Genomic DNA, 23883 nt, shown 5'->3' on the forward strand with positions numbered 1-23883 from the left:
TTAACCTATTTCCAAGATGTCGTTGACAGCGTGGTTAGAATCATCGTCTCAGAAACGGAAAGAAAGTGAGCACCCCAAGTACAGTGAGCATAAGCTCATCACAGATGCTTGCACACTCTTCGTGGCATAGAAATCTCGCCGTTTCTGACTAGACATTACAGTGCTTTGTGTGCCTTAAAGACAGTTGAACAAAGTAGTTGATGTGTTGGGTTTTTTTTCAACTTTGTAAAGGGACCCCTTAGAGTTAGCCTGGGACCCCTTAGAAATCTGAAGAAGGGGTCCCTGGGACCCCAAAGAATTTAGCCTTAGCAGAAGCCCTATTAAGGTTTGACAAAGACGACTACAATAAATTTTAATCCAGCTTTAAATAAGTCTTTCCCAGAATATCTTTCAACGCTTTTAAATGTAAATAGCATTTTTTTCTAACTCAGTTTAGTCCTTCTTCTTCTAAACCTCAGTCCAAAAGAAGCTAGTTAGCCATCTATCTATGGACCATTGAATGTGAAATATATCGAGGTTATTTGGAAGCAAGATTCACAATGTCTCTACAAATACCCTCATATGTTATTGTAACATAGTGCATTAAACGTCTGAGTTTTCATCACAAAAATTATATAAAAATCAATAAAACAGACTGAAAGAACTGCTCGAATCGTTTACAGAAAATATACCTGTTAACTGTTGTGTCTGAAGAGAAAAAAGTTTTGGTCCAGAATCACACATCAAAGCGAACGTATTCTTTGTATTCGTAGATCATTAAAGCTTAGTAAAAATCTTTTTAAATGTGTTTTTTGCTTGTTTGCTTGTGTCTTTTCTTTAAAACAGTGGCGGAAATGCTTAAAAGAAATAACTGAGTTTGGTCCAATGTGATTTTTGTTTCTCTGCCCCCGCCCATCAATTTTTTTCCCAGTCTTTACTTCGGTTCTCGTAAAGTCCGCATTTGTAACAGCAGGTCAGTTGTGGATGCACATTTATTGGCTATATATTACTAAGGTCTACAATGGGAAAAGTCTGTGGGGTTTGAACAGATGGAGCATGAGCTATGCTAAGGACGAAGTTTGGCTTTCTGACGACAATGAAAGAACTTGCTCCACAAGCAAAGGGTATTACAACTGCGTGATTCCTCGAGACGCTCTTGCCAGTTCTACTCTTCCCACTCGAGGATCCTCGATAAGCAGTTCTTTAGTTGGTTATAAAAATTGTGAATTACATCAAATCTTAAGCCCTAACCCAGCAAACACGCAAGATACGGCCAAGCTTGGTGAAGGTTTGTAACATCACTTTGCCGATTCCAAGCAACCACCAAGCAAGCGCCAACGTTAGTACACGAAACCAAGTCTGCATACTAGTCATACTTGTAAGAAAATTTCCAACGTTAGCGCAAAAGATAAAATTATACAATTTTATTGTTTACAACAAAACCTATAATGTTAAAAGCTTAAATGTTTTCAAACAAACTATGTACAAAAAACATTTAATCAAATTATTTACATAAACATTACAGTCATTAATTATTTACAAGCATGAAAGTTATTTTTGAAATAATTATTTGCGACATAAAATTAAACAATCTATTTACATAGAAGATAAAAGATAATTTTTAAAAAAGACAGAAAAAGTGTCACCCAATGTTCATTTCCAGGTTGGTCCTACATTTCAACCAAGGAAGAACCAATACTGATGCCAATATGAAGCATCAAGCTTGGGCCAATCTTGGTGTGTTTGCTGGGAAAGAACTTTTAAAAAACAAAGACTTTTATCATGATCTTGATCACACTCCTGTATGCTGATTGTCGAAAGCAAATGTCAATAGCGTCGATTTTTGAGAGATAAAATCCAGTTGTTCCTGGAAGTGCTTAATTGCATCCACAGTACTTGTTTGTTTTTGAGGGAACGGCTCTCCCCACCTTGTTCCTACGCCACTGAAGAGCAAAATTAAAAGCTTGCAAATATTTTAATTGCACTTGGAATTAAATTTCGAAATCATACTGACACACTTAGATGTATCTAATAAAACGAATGATAGCAAACGATTGTGGGAAGGAGCATTTCATATGATCTAATTCAAACTGAACAGTGATTTTACCGAGTCTAATCACTGGAAAATGTATATCATCTAAAGATAATGTAGCCGGATCGACGACGTCCCTCGCTAAGGCCGACACCGCGGCCCCTAGCGCCAAATCAGTCCGATCCTCTATCTTTGGTGTTCCAGGGGAGAGAACGGAAGTTCCCAAGGAGAATTTTCCACTAAAATTCTACCTCTCGTTCGTCAGGTGCGTTGTCTAATCTCTACCTCGCGTTGTGTGTGTGTGTTTTATTTTATTCATCCACTACACACCTGCACTCAGCCGACCTTGGAATCCACAAAGGACCCTGCTTTTCTTTCCCAGGCTAAAGTGTCTTTTCTTCGGTGCGACTATTCCAAGGATCTTCATGTGTGTTCTATCTGCTGCTCTGTCACAACTACACGGACAACACAAATCTCTCTCGAGCTCATTCACACGAGGACATACGTACGACACGCTAACATTCGGTCGGATTGACAAGCACACACAGGCAAATAAGTTCAAAGACATTATTTATTTTACATAATTTACAAATTATATATATATAAATTTACTATATCTATTCTAACATACCTAGTCTACTAAAACCTAGCACGTAACTCCCTGGGGTGGGAAAAAAGGGGGTTGAGTGACGCGAGCCGCTTTCCAGCGGGACCAAGACACATATAGTGAGGCAAAATGGTACTGCTTTCGTACTCAGGGTGGACAGAACTGTAGCTTAATTTACTTAGAAGGTGGAGGCTGAGTGACGTGAGCCGCGTTCCAGCGGGACCATAGCACCTAGCGGCAGAATGGTACTTCTCTCTTGCTCAGAACCAAAGTTTTACTGCTTTTCCAAGCAGGGAGCCGCCTTTCGGTAAACAAGTGCAACCACCGACTTTTGCCTGGTATTTATACTGGACAGTTTGGGTGCTACGTCACCCGCTGTTGTCCTCCCTTTCGTGCTGCGCCGCTCGCGCGACTAAGTGATGGGGTAGAAGGGGATGAGGGGTGGAGGGAACAAGCATGCAGTGTCAGCGGTACACGCTTCCCTAAACAAGCGCTTCTGCTACAATAGTAATAATAATAAAAATTATCAAAAGGTTTTGCTTAATCTAATGAACATTTATTGTCTCAATTTTCTCGCGTGGCTTAAGATCGATCTGTAAAAGAACGGCGTACTATAACTACTGGTACTCTCAATCGGCTTATTGGTTGATGGATTTGGCTTTCATCTATGTGGCGCCAAGAGAATTTTCTCTCGTTAGCTATAGAAAAAATTCTGTACTTATAAAATGCATCCTATTAGCTTATAGAATTGACTTGTATAAATATAGAATGCATGATGTACATATATAATGAATGTATATCTTTAAAATTAATTCTATAAGTATAAAATGCATTTTATAGCTAGAGAGAGAAAATTAGAGAAAATTTCCCTATTGGTGCCCCATTTCCATCTAGGGTTGATTTCGCTTTATGAGGATGATGAGTGCCCGGAGAACACTCCAGACGGCCATGTTGTTTTTGGAAGCGATATGTGGTTCCACCTAAAGACGATTTTGCACTGTCTGGGGATGGGGGAACCCTTGAATGTGAACTGCTGTAAATTCAGATATACTTTGAATTATAACTGCTGTGAGATCTCAAAATCACTGGCCCAACCTAATGACAGAAACAAAGACATGCTCATGTCAACAGAGGGACTACATAAAAAAAAAAAAAATTATTTTGTGGTCGAATCGCTGCATGGATGATGATTTGGTCGAATCGGCAAATGACCTTAGCTATACGTTCAACAAGTGTAGGGGGCTATCCGAGTGGCTCTCGTTGCATCTGTTGCAGCGTACGTGTGAGGACGGATGTCGTACAGGAATTTCGTATCTAGCTCTGCAATAGACTGAACGTGTCTCAGCGCCAAAGAGTGCCTTCAAAACTTTGCACTTCGGTGGAGTGAAACCTAAAAAGTATTCTCTTTGGTGGAACTATTTAGACAGAGAGAGGTAAGGACAATCATCGGAAATTAGTCGATCGTTGAATGAAAGTAATTTTATTGCCTAAATGCTTTGAAAGTAATACAGTACAGTTATGAAAAAGATCATTATTTTTATAATTTAAAATCACAGTTGCCGAAGTAAAACTGTTGTTAAGCTTTAGCAGTATTGTTATAATCATCAGGTTTGTTTGTTTTTTTTTGAAGAGAAAATTTGTACTCATGTCTTGTATCATAGCATTAAAAATTTTTTGATGCAGTTAATGTTGATTTGCTCAGCTGCTGCTACTGCTGTTTTTAAGATTAGAGTATTAAAAATTAATGTTAAACTTAAAGATTATAAAATCCATTCGTCAGTTTTAATTTAAGGAGGTTAAAAAAAATCATGGTATCTACACCCTTGATTTTTATGCTTATATATGATAGTCTAAACCATGATGAACTATTAATAATGCTATATTGTATTTGTGTTGATTATCAGTGTTTGTTAAAAGTAGTAAAACAAGAACACATACAGATATAGAACTCAACCTTCACCTAAAATTCAGTTCATCTGATTTTAAAAATCTAGCCCATGTTATAAAATGAGTCACTGCACATTACTCCAGAGTTGGGAGACCAAAGCAAGACTTAGAAAAGAACAGTAGAGAGTGAGGCCAAGGCTGTCAGAGCCACATGGGCCCAACTGAGAGGTGCTGCCCAAAACTGGGTTCGCTGGCGTGATGTTGTTGCAGCCCTCTTTTTAGCACTAGCTCACAATGTCTTGGCTTTATAGTTTTCCATTCTCATAAAACTAGCGGTTTTGTTTACTCCAACTAAGGGAAGTCACTTGCAGGTGATGGCATCAACCTTTCAAACCTCATACAATCGTTGGTGCATCCTGTACTTTTAATGCATCTTGAAAAAGATCTGTGCAAATGAAACCGCCTCTTCTATTATTGCAGGTGTCATCAGCATCATAAGATGGCAGCAAACATTTCCAGAGAGCTTAATTTGCACTTCAGTCATGATGAACCTCATGGTCAGCAATGTGAGTTGGGCTATAGGACATGCCCTATCCAAGATACCGTCTCTGGTGAGCATGGGACTGAAGTGATGGACAGAGAGCAAGGCTTTAAGGAATTATGTGATTTTGAAGACCTTCATATTCAGTTTGCAGAACCATGTCTGACAGATTCTGTAGAGGTAAATTTTAGCTAAACCATATCTAGAGTTACATCTAAACCAGCATGGTTAGTTACCTGTAAACCTGATTTAACTAGCACTTCTATAGACTTATAAGTTTGCTTCATTCTGACAAAAACTGTTGAAGATTTGCACAGACTCCCTTTATAATAATGTTGAGTAACATAACTAGGAAAATACCAAATATAATGCGCAGACATTGCTTACCTCAGACTTAGAGTTTCTCTAAAAAGATAGATGGTTACATTAGAGCTTGTGTTTGTTTTGTGGCATGAAAAGCTGCTTTTTTTGACAAGTCACATGATAAGGTTTTGAATGTGATTGGTTTTATCTCAGCACATTAAGGATACTGTAAAGAAAACTGGTAACTATAATTTTAATAGAATTACTGTTTTTGAGTTAACATAATAAGAGTCTGCATAATAACTAGGTATGACAGACATTATCATGCAGGACTGTGCTAAAGAAGGGAGAGCAGAAATTCTGGCAGCATCATCACCAAAGGTGGCAACTGTGGGTAAAGAAGATGTCGTCAAAGTGTCACAAGTAGACATTGAAATGAATGTATACAGACGATGGTGCCGCATTGGTAGTGCCCAGGGTTTTACCAGTGATACAGAAATAGCTGTCTTTCTTGTTCAACAGTGAGTTATAAGTGGATAATTCATATTATATAATCTCATAGCCTATAACTCTAAATAGGGATACAGTCTTACATACAATCTATGTGATGTCATTAGTTTATTTTTGTGCAAATATGTTGGGTTTTTTTTTTTATGCCTAGACAGGACTTTAGATGACATTTATTTAGATGCCCTATATATAGCTGCTGCATCTGCCCAGCCCTGAAAAGAACTATAGTAATATAAATAATGCTTCTCAACCTTGAAAGTGCCTTATAATTAACTCATTGGCAATGTTACAATGCAGGTCATGCAAATACTCAGATACACACGAAAGTCAATCTCGCCCCCTCCCCCCACAGACACACAAGCACAAAATTAAAAGTGATAGGACAAATTAAAACTACAAATAAAGGTACAAATATGCAGAATTCCTACCTTATCCCTTCATAACTAGGTACTTTGCTGCGAATATAAAAGAAATTAGGTACTATTAATGGCCTATCCAAACAAATTTTTTAACACATTCTTACACAAATTACATATCTTTTCTTCATAGTAACAGATTAGTATCTGCTCATCTTGGATCTAGGCAGTATTGGGATTTCAAATCTCTACCATATCTGTAGTTTGTTAGACAAACACTTTGTGGCTTTTACTGTTTCTTGACCTGTGAGGAAGCATTATTGATCATGACAACTAGAAATATTCCTGATTTGTGGAGTGATTTGCAGAATGGCTAAAAGCACATATTTTCAGAAAAAAAGAGCACAGTTAATCAGTTTGGAAATTGGATAAAGCTATGATTGTGTTTTGGCCCACATGCACACATCACACTTATGTGAAAACTGCGATCTTAGGTTGTATATACCATTCCAAGTTGCCAATGTGTTAATGGCCACTAAGTACAGTTGTCAAAATGAAGTTGGTGTTTAAAGATCCCAGGAAGAACTAGGAGTATAACAAAAAAAAAGAAAACAAAAATAAATTGTGGCAGCAAGTTTATTTCAAACTAGCATCTACAGTTTAACATCATTGTTCCACTGGCCTTGTTGCCTAGAGCTTACTGATGCTTTCCTTTGTTTTGCAGCTATGAAAATACCTCCCTGCCAAGTGGTTTATGCCTCAGTTGTAAGTCCCCCTTGACACTTTCTTGTAGTAGGTGCAGCCACCCGACATTTCCAACTATCACTACTTCCCACAAAAGTTCAGTAAAGCTGAGGACTTCAGGAATTCAGAAAAGAAAAAGAAGGCAAGTAACAAAAGAATCAAAACCAGAACAAGCATCAGCTGTAGCACCAAACCCACCACAGTTGAATGATGAACACCAGACAAATGATGGCATGGCAGACACACAGGATTGTTCATCTGATGGTTTGCTCATTTCATTGCCGCCAAAGGTTAGTAAAACTAAAAGTATTGTTTTCCAACTGACAAAGTGGCTAGAAAAGTATTTTAGTCCAGAACCTTCCAAAGGCTACTTCAGTGATCAGCCACAAAATGCCATCCTTTATTAGTTCTGAATTGAAACAAATATCGGAGATCACCTTATCTTAGAATTAACCTTTATCCTATGGAGATTTCATACAGAGAATGATGACAAACCAACAGAAGCCAGAGGCTTGTGATGGTGAAGGGAGTTATCTTTTCTGGAAAAAACTGCAATTTTTTGGCAAGTTCACGGGTTATGGAATGGAAGTGGCCAGACCAGACTAACATCAGGAGAAATCATTATTTATTTTGGCCACAAAGACCTGGACCATGACCATACCCTGACATGGCCTGTCAGCAAGATTCAATGCTAAAAAAAGGAAGATCACCATCATCTAATGACCATCATCTAATGCTATGCACCAACAAATGCATCAGATGAAGGAGAAAAAGAAGAATTCTACAGCTCCTTGCAGTCTGTGCTTGACTGCACACCAAGAAGAGATCTGAAGATCATTATGGGAGACCTAGATGCCAAGATGATAACACCAAAAGGAAACTCATCATGGGAAGACATAGCATCGGCACTTGCAATGAAAACGGGGAGCTCTTCACAGACTTCTGCGGTTTCAATGATCACATCATAGGTGACACTGTGTTCCCACACAAAAATATACACAAGACAACTTGGACTTTCCCTGATGGTCAGACAAAAATTCAGATTGACCATGTAACGGTTGTCTGAAAGTGGGGAAGGAATATCCAAGATGTCCGAGTGAGAAGAGGTGCAGATGTTGCTTCAGACCACCAGCTCCTAGTGGTAATTTTCAAGATTTAGCTGAAGTCTTTCATCAATCCAGCAGGCAGACCACACCACAAGTGTAATGCTCAGTACCTCAAGTACAAAGAAACAAGAGAAATTTATAACTGTGAAATCAAGAATAAGTATGAGATATCAGATATAAGTATCAGGACTGACAGAAGAATCAATGAAAGAACACTGGTCGACATTCAAGAGCATTTGGAAGACCACCTGTACAGATGTTCTAAGGAAGAGAGAAAGAAAACACAAGGAATGGATGACTCCAGAGACCTGGGCAAATATTGAATCGGGAAAGGGACTGAAACAGAAGCTCAATTAGTTTCAAGACCTGCAGGAGAAAGATCTCAGAGCTGAATACTGAGAATCCAACCGCTAAGTGAAAAGGTATGTCAAGGAGTATAAGAGGTGCTTCACCCATGAACTGACACAGGAAGCAAAGATAGCAGCTATACAGCGAGGCATGAAGCGACTATACAAGGAGAAGCTTCAAGTGACTATATTGAAAGCCTCATTGTGTTTAGATGACTTTTCTGTCTGCATCCAAGGCCGATCCCTACCAGGTCTCAAACACTATCTTAAACTGTGTGTTAACATTGTGCAAATGTGTGTGAGAGAAAACATCTTCAAATTCTCTCCCATGCAGTCAGTATGCCTTCCCTTAAGATATAAGACATGGTTCAGACCCATTTATCTCTGTCAATGGCATGGTACAAAATGGTCCCAAAAGTAAAATTTCTTGGGGTCCTCTTTGACAACAAACTATCTTTCCTTCCCATAAGAAATCTTTATGCTTCTCATGTCAGAAAACCTCAGCCATTCTTTTGAATAGTTGGCCGTGTCAGCGAGAGGGCAGACCACACAGTCTTACTTCATCTGCACTGTGCCCTTGTCCAATCCAAGCTAGACTATGACTATGGGTCTGCTTGATAATGTTAACTTCAAATTCTTCACACTATTCATTATCATGGTGTCCACATCTGTCTGGATGACTTTCGCACCACTCCTATGCAAAGTCTGTATGCAGATGCTGGTGAACCCCTACTTTCTCTTTACTGTCTGAAACTCATGCTATCCTTTGTCTGTCTTTTGAAAGCTCACCTTGGAAACTCTATTTTACTATAGCATTTTTCATCCTCAGCATGGTGCCCTGCATGCCATTTGTGCCAAGGAGCCAAAACCAGTATCACTCTGTGTTACATCTCATTTACAGGTTTCCAGAGTAGATATTCAAGAAGGGGAGCCGCTCCCTTTCCTGTCAGCTCCTCCTTGGCCTCATTTTGCACGAAAGAAAACAACTGATCACATTACTCCTGTCCTACGTGACCTACATTGGCTTCCTGTGGAGAAGAGAATTGAGCACAAATTGTTAACCTTAACATATGGCTGTCTTCACGACCTTGCGCCTGTCTATCTACAAGAACTCGTTCGCCGTTACCAACCTCAGCGGAACCTTCGTTCAGCAGCCCACTTCAGACTTGAATGACCGAGTGTTCAGTCAGGGAATACTAACAAGAAGACTGCGGGTTTTAGATCCTTCTCCAATGTAGCCCCGCTTTTGTGGAACTCGCTTCCCCTCTCGACCAAGGAGTCTGATAGTATTGCATCTTTCAAGAAAAATCTTAAGACTCACTTGTTTAAACTTATTTGAAGTTATCATTTGACCTGCAGTTTGGTGGCTGCTGGGATCACCGCGCATTGAGCGCATCTTTTTGATGCGGATACTAGCGCGTTACAAAACTACATCATCATCATCATCATCATCTTTCTTACATCTGCAGAACATTCTTTCTGATAATCATGGATTCTGTTCTGTCTTAACAGACGGCTACAAATTTCCACTTGATAGACCAGTAGCTGCGTCAGCATTCTGTCCTGTCAATCACAACAGGCATCTTCAGCTTGATTAGTTGTTCTGTCTTTTTTGCAGAACATACCATTTTCTAGTCTTGCAGCATGCTCACTGATCTTCAGAGAAAAACTTCTTAATCATTTCAGACTCACTATCTGCTCTTCAAGTTCTTTCCAGTCATTTTGACTTCCCTCTTATGGTCCAACTCCATACAATTCATGCAGCTCATCTTCCCCACAACAAGGACATTGCCGTTTTTGGGGTCCCAGGCCTTAATGGTAGTGGAATCCCAGGCAGTGTTTGATTGGATCAAGCCGCCAAGGCCGCTTGCCAGTCTCCTGGTCAATTGCAGTCTTTGTTGTCAGCTGACTGAAAGGCTATCTTTATGACCTATGTTCAGTCTGTCGCAATTCCACTGGGACACTCTGGCCTAGAATAAATTTATATATCATGCTTCTGTCTTTGTGATCACCTACCTCCATGCCACTCTGTGAGGTGGAAGGAGGAAGTATTAAGTTGACTTAGAATGGGACACACCTATTCCCACCTTTTATGAGGTGAACTTACTCCATTTTGTTCCTATTGCCTCGGAATATCACTAAGTTAGCCATTTCACTTTGTTAGCAGTAACAACTTGTGTTTTAAGACTATATGACATATTTGTTAAATAGTTGGCCAAGTTGTATCATGCCTTTATTATGTCTGAAATTTTATGTAGCTAAATAATAAATAAATGTCCAAATAATAATAATAAATAAATGTCCAATTTTAGGATTTATAGCTCGCCAGGCTTTTTTGCATCTGTGTATATTTTAATTTCTTTTCTGTAGATGACAAAGTGTATACTTGGTCCTGGAACAACAGATATGAAGAAGGTGTTTACATGCCAGCAGTGCAGCCTGTCTTACACTCGTGCTTGCAGCCTCCGTGTGCATATGCGAAAGCACACAGGAGAAAAACCATTTGCATGCAAGTTGTGTGATGCTACATTCTCTCTATCAGGTGTATTTTCAGGCCCTATGGAGTCACTTTATTCTTTATAAGTTTTTCTCCTCTGTTTCTTACATTTATGAATTGTTAGGACATTTCCATGTGAAGGAAGATGACCTTTTTTGAGGGGGATGGTGCTTTATGCATTTTCTTTGAATTGTTATATATTACTTCAATTTACTTGAAAACATTAGCTTTTGGTAAATTTCATGTCTACCATTGCTAAGGGTTGAGTGTGAGAGGAAGAAAATAAGTACACTAGATTATTCCAATCAAGAACTCAGTTCAGATAATATGTAACAAGGTTTATGCCTTTTTTCCATGGAAGATGGCAGCATGTTGTCAAATTTTATTTTTTAAAGCAATTTTCTTATAATATATATAATAATTATTTTATGTTCCAGTTGAGCTTTGTTTCAATACGTTATCAAGAATAAGACAGCAGTAGATGCATATCCAAAATGAGCATGAATGTTTCATTTGGTTCATTTGTGCAATTATAATACATGAATACTAGAATGTGTTTTTTCACATGTAATATGTAATACAGCATATATCAAATTCATGTTGGTTTTGCTTAGGCCTTTTTGTAAAATAATTCATTGTTTTTTTCTCCTATGTTTGCAGCCAGTTTAGTGGTACACAAGAGGACCCACAGTGGTGAAAGACCATATGTGTGTGAGGAATGTGGAGTGGCCTTTTCTGTTTCAAGTGCTCTCAAACAGCACTTGCGCAAGCATACAGGTGAGAGACCATACAAGTGCAAAGTGTGTGGCTCTATGTATTCTCGCTCAGACAGCCTAAAAGTACACATGAGGACTCATTCTGGTGACAAACCTTTCATATGTGAAGAATGTGGGGCATCATTTGCACGATTATATTGTTTAATTGCTCACAAAAAAAAACATACTGGTGAAAGACCATTCAGCTGTACAGAGTGTAGTGCAACATTCACTCAGTCTGGAAAGCTAACTATTCATATGCGGAAGCACACCGGTGACAGACCTTTCCAGTGTGAACTTTGTGGTGCCTCCTTCACACAATCAGACAGACTGAAGACACACATGAGGATACATACTGGATTTAAACCATTCAAGTGTGTGGAATGTGGCAAGGCCTTTTCTCATCCCCATAGTATGAAAGTGCACATGCGAATTCACACAGGTGATAAGCCATACAAATGTGACTTTTGTGGGGCCACATTTGCCGATCCCTCATACTTTCGAAGACATAAGGCAAAACATGTTGCTACAACTACTGCAGACACATATTCCATAATATGTAATGCTTTCCAGTGCACAACAGCATAGCTTTTTTGTGTAATTAAAGTATTGACTTTCACAGGAAAGTGTAAGAAAGGGAAGAAGCTTTCCCTGCACCATAAGATAGAGGGGTCTTTGTCCCTTTTGCTTATTATTCTTGTTCCTTATCGCTCCCAGTGGAGCATCGGGCCACAGCCTGTTCCTTATGGATAATAATTGTATTTCCAGACATTAAAAATCATGAGCCTGACACCCAGCCTTTCATCAATAATAACAATAACAGACATAACATTAGATCTGGAGTTTTTCAAAGAAGAATCAAGCAGAGTTTGCTACAAAGCAATTTTTAATACAAAAGTTATGCTTAAAAAAATGGGAATCATGGTAGACAATCTGAAAAAAATGTTCGCAGTTAGCATCTCTTGTGAACTTGGTAAAGACACTAAACTATTGTTCGATCATGATAAAGTATGTTTACAGACTGCAGCAAGAAATGTTGAGTCTTTTGGCTCAAAGCTTGGATTTTCTTATTATTTTATAGACATTTATTGCTAATAAGTCTTCCCAGCAATGGACTGATTTTGCATGCTTTTATAACACAGCCACTGATGGCAAACAGTTGTTTTAAGACATTCAAAATAACAGGATGATCATGAAGTTGAGAAATAACTTTTTGTCTTACAGAAATGATGTCATCTCAGATAGTACTGTGCATTTTAGTGGCTATTTTTGTAATTTGTTAGAATTAATTTAGATTCATTTTTATGATCATTCTAAGACAGGATTGTCTGAGATAATTTGTTGTTTCTCAATATTTAAAGAAAAGCACTTGAAAGCATTGATTTTGGGTAATGTCATTGACCAATTTTCACAGAGAAAGGCAAGGCAGTAGTAGGAAATAGAATGATTAATGGAACAGATTTCTATTCTTTAATACAGGGGTGGGCAACTTCTCCGGTCGGCGGGCCGGATATGGGGAAATGAAGTCCTTGGCGGGCCAGATTACTGGATCAATACCTTAATCGCGTATTTATCTACATATGCAAGGAATAAATCGTGTTTAATTTAAACTCGTAAACTTTAATTTTAAAGCATAGAGACCGAAAACAGTATTTAATGATGTTAACGTAATGTACTTCAACAGCTGCTGAAGTCGATGAGACAGCTGCGGTCGATCAAAGTTGTCAGCAAGTTGCTTGAACTCTGGCTGCATGTCGGACATAGACAGTAACGACTGCACGTGAATATCAGTTAGACTGGAACGCAGATTTGTCTTGTTAATGTTCATGGGCCACATTATCATGTACGACCAGAAACAGTCTGCGGGACAGTCAAAATCCCGTCGCGGGCCGGATCCGGCCCGCGGGCCGTATGTTGCCCACCCCTGCTTTAATAACTGCTAATTCTCAAATTTTTTAGGTGCTTAACAACCACCTACTTTTTAACCGGGCATTAAATAACCTATAACCAATCAAACTTGCCTTGATTGCACGTAATAAATTGTTGTAAATACAATGTTTGGCATCTTAAAGAAGTAGTCCTTATGAAGAATGGAAATCCTTGAGGTTTCACAATCAGAGTGCTTAGTTTTAGTGGGATTTTTTTCCATCAAGAATTTGTGGCATATGTCTGATAGTGAACTCAAGTGAACCAACTTTGTTATTTAAAAAAATGCTAATACACAATGATTGAAGACATGTCTAACAAGTCTTTTCTGTTTTGTATAAAGTAGTATCTGGAAAGCATGTAAACAACCTTGTGTATAAGGGATTCTTACAAATTTTAACATCTGCAGTAAACCATGTATCTAGTCTACAAGACAGCTAACCAATGGGACAAACATCAAACTGTAACAGTGCAAGCTGCCTAAGTATGTCATTTACTCATGCTTTTTGATTTCTGTCTTGTTCTATGACTTGAGAACTTCTCTTTTACTGAAGTCTAGTATCTCAGCATCATGTAATAAGATGCAGGACTTTTGCAGAAATGCAGGACTTGATGAGAAGTGATGCATTTCTGAGACAATAAATGGAGGAGACTCCTTAGGGTCTTCATGGTACATAACTGTCTTTTCTTGTGGATTTTGCTGACGTTTGGATATTTAAATTGTACAATTTATATTCTTTTTTTTAGGTGGGTAAGGATCTGAGACTTCAAAAGACCATAAAAGTAACAGTAATTTTCCTAGAATATTTTAAAATTAACTCTTTTGCAATTCTATTCTTGATATATGATAGACAGTTTTAATTTGTTCCCCTTACCCCACTCCCATGGTATTGTCACAGAGAGTAATTCAAATAAAAGAATTTTTTTATTGTTTGTATATTTATATTATTTGTCATGTTTGTGTACCTTTGCCTGTATTTTAATATTTTATTCATAATTTTTTTTTCAATTCAATTGTTGGTAGATCTGATATTTTGCTGAATGTTGAATGTAAGTTGAAAGTGCCAGTACTGATGTATGGATCAAGGAACATGTTCTGTTCCTGTGACCAACAGGTGATTGATGCTATGACTTGATAGTAATACAACTGTGCTGAGACATAGTGTTAATTGTAGTGATGCAATTGTACAGATATACTATTGGTGCTAAATGAAGTGATGTAATTGTGCAAAGACATGGTGCTAGTATTACGCTGATGGCAGCTGTCAGTATTAGGAATGTTGCTGTCTCAGGATTTTTTTCTGCCGCATTTTGTACAGTGTTTTACATGTTCTAATGTGCCAAACATATTCCTACTTATGTGGATTGTATGCCTTAATTTTAATTCCGAGTTTAGAATGCAGAGGTGGAAACCTAAACATTCTATTCTAAAAATGTGAACAAAAAATGCAACCTAGAGTAATTTTAAAGTCACTTAGTACTGTAGTTTTAAAATTGTACTACAAGTAGAGTCTGATATGCTTTTGCATTCAGTATGATTTAACCATGTTTATCAGACACAGTTTTTTCACGTTTTTTTCCTTTCACTCATTTTTGTACATGAATAAATAAACCAAACTGATAAAGCAAAACAAAGTGAAGTTGACGATTTTAAATGCAGGTGAGAGTATCGAATAGAATATCATTATCGAATAGAAAACTTGAGTGGCAGAAATTTGCATCCTTCTTATCCTCTCTTACCACTTCACATGCCATGTGAGCTACAATGAGGAAGAGGAAGGAAAAATTTTAGGCTGGCTTAATAGGACACCTGCAGGTTGGAGACTCTGTCCTCACTAGTACTCACTGTTGTTCACAATTCTTCCTCTCTCTACTATCGAAGTTCTTTCTGTAAATCATGTAAAATCAAATGAAAAATGGCATACAGCATTTTAAGAGAATCGAACGTGTCACAGAATAAGTATATAGTTACAAAAATATAAAACTATTTCTTATGCTTTGCATTAATTTTCAAAAATTTTAGTTGTTTAGAAAGCAACGTGGCTGTCTTATTGCTTTCGCCAGAATGTACCAAGACGTGCACAAACGTTTTGTAATTGCCGCGTCACTATTATTGAGAAAGCAGACGACAAATTTCGAGCACATAACTTCATTTCATAGATTTCAACTTCGAAGTAAATTATTAATAGTACACAAATACGAGAGAAAGTGTGTGTGTGTGAGCGTGCTCTTAGCACTTGATCTTGGTAAACACGTACAATTAGTAGGCAAGAGATGCGATTAAACGATTTGATTATTTACAGCAAAAAGTATATGGTTAGTTTAAATTGTTTACAGCACGTGTAGAAGACATCGTCATGGTATGCTGCTAGCGGAAGTGCTATGTGCGAGGCCATAAGACCTGCCGGTTCCAACAAGTTAATAATTTCAAAAAAGCACTACAATAGCTATAAATGATCATAAATTATTCATGACTACTTTCTTCAGAGATCGGCGGCGTTTCACTTGAAGATGGACGTAGAATAAGTCTCTAAGTCTGTGCGCAGGTCAAAGCGAAGACTGAATCGGTGTGACCCTGTACCTTGACTTGTCGCAGCCATACCTAAGCTCTCTGGCCATACGCAGGGAGTAGGGGGAATAGAGGGGGAGGGGTGTGACACGATGGCCTGCGAAGTCGAGCGCGGCAGCGGGCTGTCGGAGCAAAAGCTACGGATACGGGACATTATCACCGCTCAGAGATCATGCCCTGTCTCAACTTTCGTCATTTTACGATCGCATTACACGTCTCCCGCCTGTTCGCCTCACTTCCCTCAAGCGACCCAAGACCTTCCGGCCTCTCTTGCAGGCTGGATTAGCAATTCATTTTTGTTGCTATTTATCACCTTGCAGTTCCACTGTAGGAATCTCCCCAGGCTGTTATACATTTACACAAAGATTAGTGTTGCAAGTGTTGTAAGTCCTAACCGTTGTTAGAAGTATATAAAAGTGTTTCTTTCAGGAGTTTTTATCATTAGTAATGTTTTTATTGTAGTTGTTTATCCATAATTAAGGGACCTCAGTTATTATCTTCTTTTGGTTGTCTGTGTCTTTTGTTCTGTTTATAGTCTCTTTTGTCGGGGTTTCAGAGTCCTGATTTGCTGTTTCACTTGTTCCTGTCTCTGTTTGGCCACTGTGTTTTGGTTGTTTGTCTGGTAGAGGTCTTGGTGGGTTAGACTGGAATAGTCTCTTTCCCTTAAGCACCAGGACAAGTTCTTGCTTTTTCTTTGCGAACTTTCTTTCCTTTGTAGTCCAATAGTTTTTTGTGGATGTTTTCAGTGTGTCACTGTCTGTCAGTTTGCATTTTGCACTGACTGTGCTGCTGGGGTCTGACTAACAGGCGGCTGATTGGGCCCCCTCATGGACGAATGAGCAGCAATATTATTCTAGTGATCATTCTGTGAGATAACCGCTAAAGAGTTAAAATTGTTGACAACATCAGTGTTACACTTAATTAATTCCTTACTTTAGGTGTATGGTGAAATATGACAAGTAATGTTTACAAAAACGACTTGGCTTCTATGTGTCTTTTGAGGTAATCATGTGAGTACCCACAACTATTTTGTGATTAGTTCAAGAAATTGGCTTCACGGTTTCGATTAATCCGAGGTCATGCTGAAAGAAATGGAGGATGAAATGTGGGTAGTCGAGAGAAGAATTAGCCACCCTTGTGATCACACCATGTTAATGATTAAGATATGCCCCCTTTCGGCTTTGTATAAGTCCGTCCGCACTTCCTTATCCGTCTCCGGTCGGGTCACATGACGCAAAGCTATGCGATGGTGATATCAATAATGAATGTCTGGCCTCATTCACTGATTTCGCTTGCTCCTGACTAATTCACGGGTTGCGTCTCGATGACGGTCAAACGGCTTTTGTGACCGCCCGCACCAGAACAACAGATCAGCTCATGCTTAGAAATTATCAATAGCCCAGGTCTGCTGGTGACATTTATCATGGTGAACAATCTCCCTTCCGACATGCTAGCTGACTGCGGCTGACGTACACTCACCTTACGAGCTTTACTAAGCTCTGTACAGAGAGAAAGAGGTGCAGAGACGAAGGAAATGAGACATAGAGGCAAGTAGGGGAGAGGCTTATAGATATCAGTAAGGTTTATTTCTGGATGCTATTAATCATGTATTTATTTTGAAGCATCAGACCACTTATAAATAATCGTCACTCCCGTAACCGATATTGATCGAACTCAAAGCAAGTTCGTCAGTATTGGTCGTTGGGGGAACCTGTTCATGCAAATGCCATGAATCGCTGAAATATAAGTGGTCACTTTGTGAATGTTATTATTTTACATCCTATTCATATATATTCTTTTGCCAAGACTAGGACGCCAGTTAGAAACCCCAAAAACTAAAACTGCCGAAGTCTTTTAGAGACAGCTCTTGAATAAATGGAAGAATGAATGAATGGTTAAATACAAATTTCGATTGTTAGTGTCTGCAATTTCTTGCATCACTGTGAATAGTGAATGCATCGAACAATTAAGCCTCCGTTGTTCTTATAGATTTCTAATCATCATCATTCCGCTTCTTCTTACTCTGTGTTTGAACAGACTGGTTTTGACCCCTTTTAAACATTCGTTTTTAGACAAAGACGTATAGAAGTCCCGGGAAAACTGCTCAAACGCGTCATTGCCTCTCCCTCAAAAATAGCAGCAGCACGCAACAACAGACTTGCTTCGTCATTGAGTTTCCTATTAACATCTTTTTTAGAATTCTAAAAAGGTATTTTAGATCATTCCTATTCGCCAGCGCTTGAGAGAGACAAAAGACAGAAATTTTAAAAGCTGCAATTTTATTGACTGCATCAAGTAATTACTGGATGATGAAATGTTTCGTGCGATCATGAAGATATCGTGATGCACGCAAAAAAGGATAAATGGGATGAGGATGGTGAGGGGGGGGGGACACGGGGAGGCGAGGTTGTATTACAGCCATTTGCCTAGACTTTCCAGTTGACAAAGACCCGTTACGGATGGACGATCGCTTGTGGTAACTCTCCCTCACCGTTCACCGCAAAATCTTCGACAATTCATTGTTGGATCGTTCAGCACATTAGATAACTGCGTGTCACAGATGACTGATTTCAAAGAGCTGACAAAAAGATAAAAGTGCTGCAAGGAGGGTCATGTATTGGCAGGTGGAATTCTCTCACAAGATTTGTTGCTTCCTCCAGACAAGCTGCCCCCGCCCTGCTCATAACTGTTTGTATTCGCCCCAAATCGCACGGTAAACAAAACAAGTCTTTGAAGAGCAGGGCGCAATGTGTTGATGTTCAGCTTTTCTAGAGACGACAGTGGAACATACGCAGAGCATACCATTCATGCTTATCTTATTGTATACGACGGTTTCTACTCTTTGGGACCGTCCATAATTTGTATGCTAAACCTGCAGAATATAAGAAATTTATCTTAAGGTGACAAGATGAAACCACGGAAATGTATCCGGACATAACGAGAGGGTTGAATGAAGATTGCGAGCAAAGTAACAAATAAGTGGTAACGACTGAGACGTGACGCGGTGCGTACAGTGCTCGCGAAACTGAAGCTCAATAGAAGGCATTAATGGTTGTCCGTGAAAGAAAAGACATATTTTTTTGTAACCTCTAATTCAAACCTAGTGAAAGCTAGATAATCGTGATATAATGCGTTGTTGTTTTAGTATGTGACACGTTTACTGCTATATGTCGTTTAAATGTAACGTTTTAATCACAAAAAGTGCATTATAATTTATTTTGTTAATATTTTGAGCAAAATGTACTTGTTCTTATTTAGTGTAAGGATGTAGAGAGAGAGAGTACTTGACTAAGTAGAGGGATAGGGGCAATAAGGCCAGGAGGGAAAGGAAATGTCACCACCCTCAAAAACCTGGCTCCAAGACAAGTGAAGTCTATAACACCTCACTTCCGTTCAAATGTAAATCACAGGACTACTTTTACCTTTATGTGTGGTGTGTTAGGCATGCTGTACTTACGGCTGGAGAGAGGATGGAGTTTTTATAAATCCTTTATTATTATTAATATGCAAAAGTGTGGTGCTGACAAGTAAACAGGCGGCACGGTACAGCTTTCAGTGACGAGTAGAAGAATGATTGTCGGAATCATTGGAATAAATGTTTTCCCCCTATGTCGAACTTAAAAAGAAATTGATTACTAAAATCTAGTTCCACGTCCTCACTCTATTTTGCAACTCAGCATTTCTTGCTGTCACGTGCAAAATGTTAATTGGTTAGGAAGGGTAAATGTAAAGATAATTAGTGATGCACTTCAACATTTTCAAGGCTTGTATCGCCCGGGTGGGGGGATGGAGGGATATAGAGCTACATTTAAAGGAAAATGGGACTAAACATAAACTTACTTTCATCAAGAATAAAGATTACTAATACATGTGCAGTGTACATTGGTGGTTAAGAGCAACCATTCTTTCTAGTTAATAACAAATCTGGATCCTCTTGTACCAAGTTCAGGCCTTGGGGATCCAAGATATAGCTTTAAAGAGCAATTAGCTGTGAAAAAATTCGAAATGATTCTGGCGATCAGTTAAGTAATGTTACACATTTCAGAGCAACGCTTCTAATGGCACCTTGATCTCCTGGTATTTCAAGACAGAGTGAAACCCTGTACACTCAAAATGATTAATCGATTTAGAGAGAAAAAACAAGAGAAATTTAAGGCGCGATTTATGATTTTGAGAGAAATATTAGGCATTCTTTTTCTTTCTTAATTCTTCTGCTCGCTTAGGAAAACATTTCATTAGAAATGAAAGATACTGCTTAAAATTATTGCTGGTGTGTTCTGAACTTTGTCTCGTTACTGAATATATCAGATGCCAAGAAAATCTTAATTACGTTAAGCTCTTATCTCTTTTAATCTTAGACAAGGTCAAGAGAGGTCGAAATTTTTCGGGGAAGATTTAATGACCTTTGAACTCGAGTTCAACAGGCTCGGGACTGATGGCAACTTCCTGTCAATTTCGCGGTCACCTCTGGAGTGTCTGTCCACAGTCCGTTGCTCGGGACCAGGCATGACGAGAGTGGGGGACAGGGGGGTCTGGTGTACCCGGGCCCGCGGCTGTCAAGGGGGCCCGGCCTTGGTCAGTGGATTTTTTTTTCTTCTTCTCCTTTTCTTTTAAATAAAGGTCTAAGGACACAACACCCAAGCATTACACATGCAGAAGTTGAGTTTGAGTGTAGATATTGAGATTCGAATTGTAAACATACATTATATACTGGGAAAATAATTTACGATTACAAGTACAAGGGGCCCGGAAAGGTCGTCTGTCCCGGGGCCCGGGCTGGCTCTCGGCGGCCCTGCTCGGGACCTACCCCATTTAACGTCCTTCTCGATAGCATACTTCTTGTTTGCTTCGTCCGTCTAAACATAAAATGACATTTTAGTGCATCATCAAAAGTGGAAATAATTTAGATTACCTGCAGCATTTCATAAAGCCGAGTGAAAAGAGGAAATGTTACACATTAAAAATTGTTAAAAATTGGCTTCTAAAGCTATCAAAAAACGTGTACAAAATGTGGCCATGTTTAACTACGTTCTGTGTCTAAGACAAATCAAGTTTTGTTTAGAAATATCTTCACATAGAAATGCGAGAGACGATTTATCGGCTGCTACTATCATCAACACCATTTCAAGTCAATTAGCCATAAGAATATCTTCATTGAGAAATGATGTATACATTTGGCACTTCGTGTGTTTGACTCCAGTTCTACTGGTCTTTGCAATGGCGGATTTACCGCTTCATTGACCGATTTTGCTGTACCTTTGTCCGTCTGGTGTTTATTTTAGGTGGTAGTCTCAAGGCCAGGATTCGGCATTAGAGTTAGCAGTATGCATCAACATGTTACCTTTGAGCATGAAAATTGAGAAGTGTGAGTGACTGTCTGAGTTGTTTGGAAAGGTATGGAAGGACGAGTGTGGTGTTTATATTGCAAACAGGTGGCCGGTCTTTCACCTCCCTAGGAAACACATATGCTGCCGTGTCAGGTTTCCCTTTGGGAAGTGGAGACTGCCCGCCAAGCCCAGTAAGAACGAATTTTGATGTTTTCTCTCAGTTAAAATTCGACGAGTTCTTGGCATTTTCTGGACATTACTGTAACTTTGTATTTGACAATCATAATATGCTGCTCAAAACAATGGAAAGGCCACCTTTATATTTTCCACATTTTTATTAATCGTGTTTGTATTAACAGTAAGCAATTCGTTCAAAGTCTTTTTTTAGTGAATTTGTTGTTTGGATGAACAGTCAACGTGAATTTGATGACAAGTCAGTGTAACTAGAAAGCGACCAGACGTTTCGCATCAGGGTTAGGGTTAGGGTTAGGTTAGCAATTTTCGGTCAAGGCGACCTGCTGTACGCCCTGTCCTGACACCTGCACACCGCGTTGCTCGTCTTGCATGAAAACGACGCCATCTAGTGTGGACAAGGCAACAGGGGCCGCAGTCCTCTTCATTAATGAATCTCGCATCGCCAATCAACCGCATAGACTGGCCTACGTGTTCCCTAAGATCTGAATCCCATTGAACATCTATGGCCAACTACTCCTCCCAACCAGCTGACCTCAATCAGCTGTACCAGTTTCTTTATCAAGAGCGGTAGGCAGTTTCTCAAAGGACTTTAAGAACATTTGTTTATTCCATGAGATAACGATGCCTCGCCTGGATTTAAGCTAATGGTGGATAGACAAAATATTGGCTTTCTTTTTCTCTGATATCACTTTTCTGAATTTTGAAAACATGGGTTATGTCTGTCCACTTCTTGTTGTTAAAATGATTTGTTTCAATGAAACTGATATTTCATTTAATGAATAAAGAAATACTTTTATTAAATGTTATTGTCTGTTTATTGGCACCAAATAGTGATTGACTATACAACTCGCCTTTCCATTATTTTGAGCGTTTATATATCTATATTTATAATGAACGTATTCACTATAGTTATATGTTTGTACTTATCTTTATATTGCTAGGGTATGAACACTACCTGTAATGGCCCTTGTGGATTAGTAAAGTTGTAGATTTTAAGGCAATAGCCTAATAATCGATCTGCACATTTCTCTGGCGCTGAAGGGTTCGTTCTCGTAATAAAAAATATTTACTTCGTGACAGCTTTGTGAGTATTTATTAACCTATGTTTTGCAACAGTACTAATTTTCACACGAAAAAAACTGCTTCCGCCAGTTGCTATTTCGCAATCAATACCTGATGCTGCAGGACGCATGCTTTAAATATATTACTTCATCATGCCTGGCAAAGATGCTTGAGCTTACACTGTGAGCGGTTGCTTTGCTCGTCGCGGTGACGACTGTAAGCTAGGAAACACTTTCATACCTGCTGATTAAGCACAGGTCATTTATCTGTAAACCTGATACGCAATGCTGACATAATATTGTTTAGTTTGCTATCAGCACTACAATTCTCTCTTCTTATCGCTTACAACAATTTTTGTCTTTGGAGTTTCTAGGCGTTTATTATCTAACTTTTCTCCTTCCATTTAAAAACTTACTGCTGTGACACTGTATAACGTAACAGTAATCTCTTTACGTTCGTATATCTCGGTAAAGGCAACCGAGTGGTTAGTAAAGTGACTTCTTCCGTTTTAACCACCGACAAGTGTGTACTGCGCATGCGGAGAATAATTGACAAAATATCCTCATTAGCCGGTGACGTATATGTGCACTATAGGCTTCCAACAATTGATGGCCAGAAGTCGGGGACAGAACACCATCGTTGTGATGTCATAGCAGATGTCTGTCCAGTATTGCCTTTTCATGTCGACCTGATACTTGAACCTATGACATGTTCATCTTATCTGACTGTCCCCCTGTCTGATGGCAAACGTTTGACCGACACTGGGATTCGCTGCCGTAGACTGGCGTCAGCGTGATGGACGTTCATTGATAATGCTGTCTGTTCGATACTAACCAGGGCATCAAAGTCACATGGTGCTTTTGTAATCGCTTAAGCTTTCCATCCCTAAAGGATTTCTGAGGACCATCTAACAAGGCAGCATAACGTCAATGTGCTGCAAGGTCTTCTTCGAGATCACGTATATGGTCCTTCTTTTATCACGATGCGTGAGCTATAACTGCACGAGGGGCTTCTTAATTGTCTTCTAAAACAAAGTTGAATAGTAGTGTACTGAAATGAAACGTGGGACGGTCTATTCCACCAAATTCCAACTAGTAGTCGATTTGACCACGGCACGAGTCGGGTCGACTACTGCCTATA

General features: G+C 39.0%; 1 protein-coding gene across 6 annotated transcripts; it reads left to right on the forward strand.

Annotated features, from left to right (window-relative positions):
- The first annotated feature begins 3511 nt into the window (after positions 1–3511).
- On the forward strand, positions 3512–15225 carry LOC112556934 (zinc finger protein OZF-like). Of its 6 annotated transcripts, XM_025226430.1 has the most exons (7): positions 3516–4051; positions 4986–5226; positions 5680–5870; positions 6940–7249; positions 10783–10954; positions 11570–11686; positions 13349–15225. In XM_025226430.1, exons 2-7 carry the CDS (start codon positions 5005–5007, stop codon positions 13402–13404), a joined length of 1068 nt encoding a protein of 355 aa, XP_025082215.1. In that variant the 5' UTR covers positions 3516–4051; positions 4986–5004; the 3' UTR covers positions 13405–15225. The 6 variants fall into 6 exon arrangements, with proteins under 6 accessions (XP_025082212.1, XP_025082211.1, XP_025082213.1 ...); XM_025226427.1 differs by lacking the exon at positions 13349–15225 and having other exon boundaries at positions 3512–4051; positions 4986–5116; positions 5666–5870; positions 11570–13262; XM_025226426.1 differs by lacking the exon at positions 13349–15225 and having other exon boundaries at positions 3513–4051; positions 10783–10921; positions 11570–13262.
- The last annotated feature ends 8658 nt before the right edge of the window (positions 15226–23883 follow it).

Source organism: Pomacea canaliculata, linkage group LG2 (genome assembly GCF_003073045.1).
Source record: "Pomacea canaliculata isolate SZHN2017 linkage group LG2, ASM307304v1, whole genome shotgun sequence".
In the NCBI taxonomy this organism is placed as follows: Eukaryota; Metazoa; Mollusca; class Gastropoda; order Architaenioglossa; family Ampullariidae; genus Pomacea; species Pomacea canaliculata.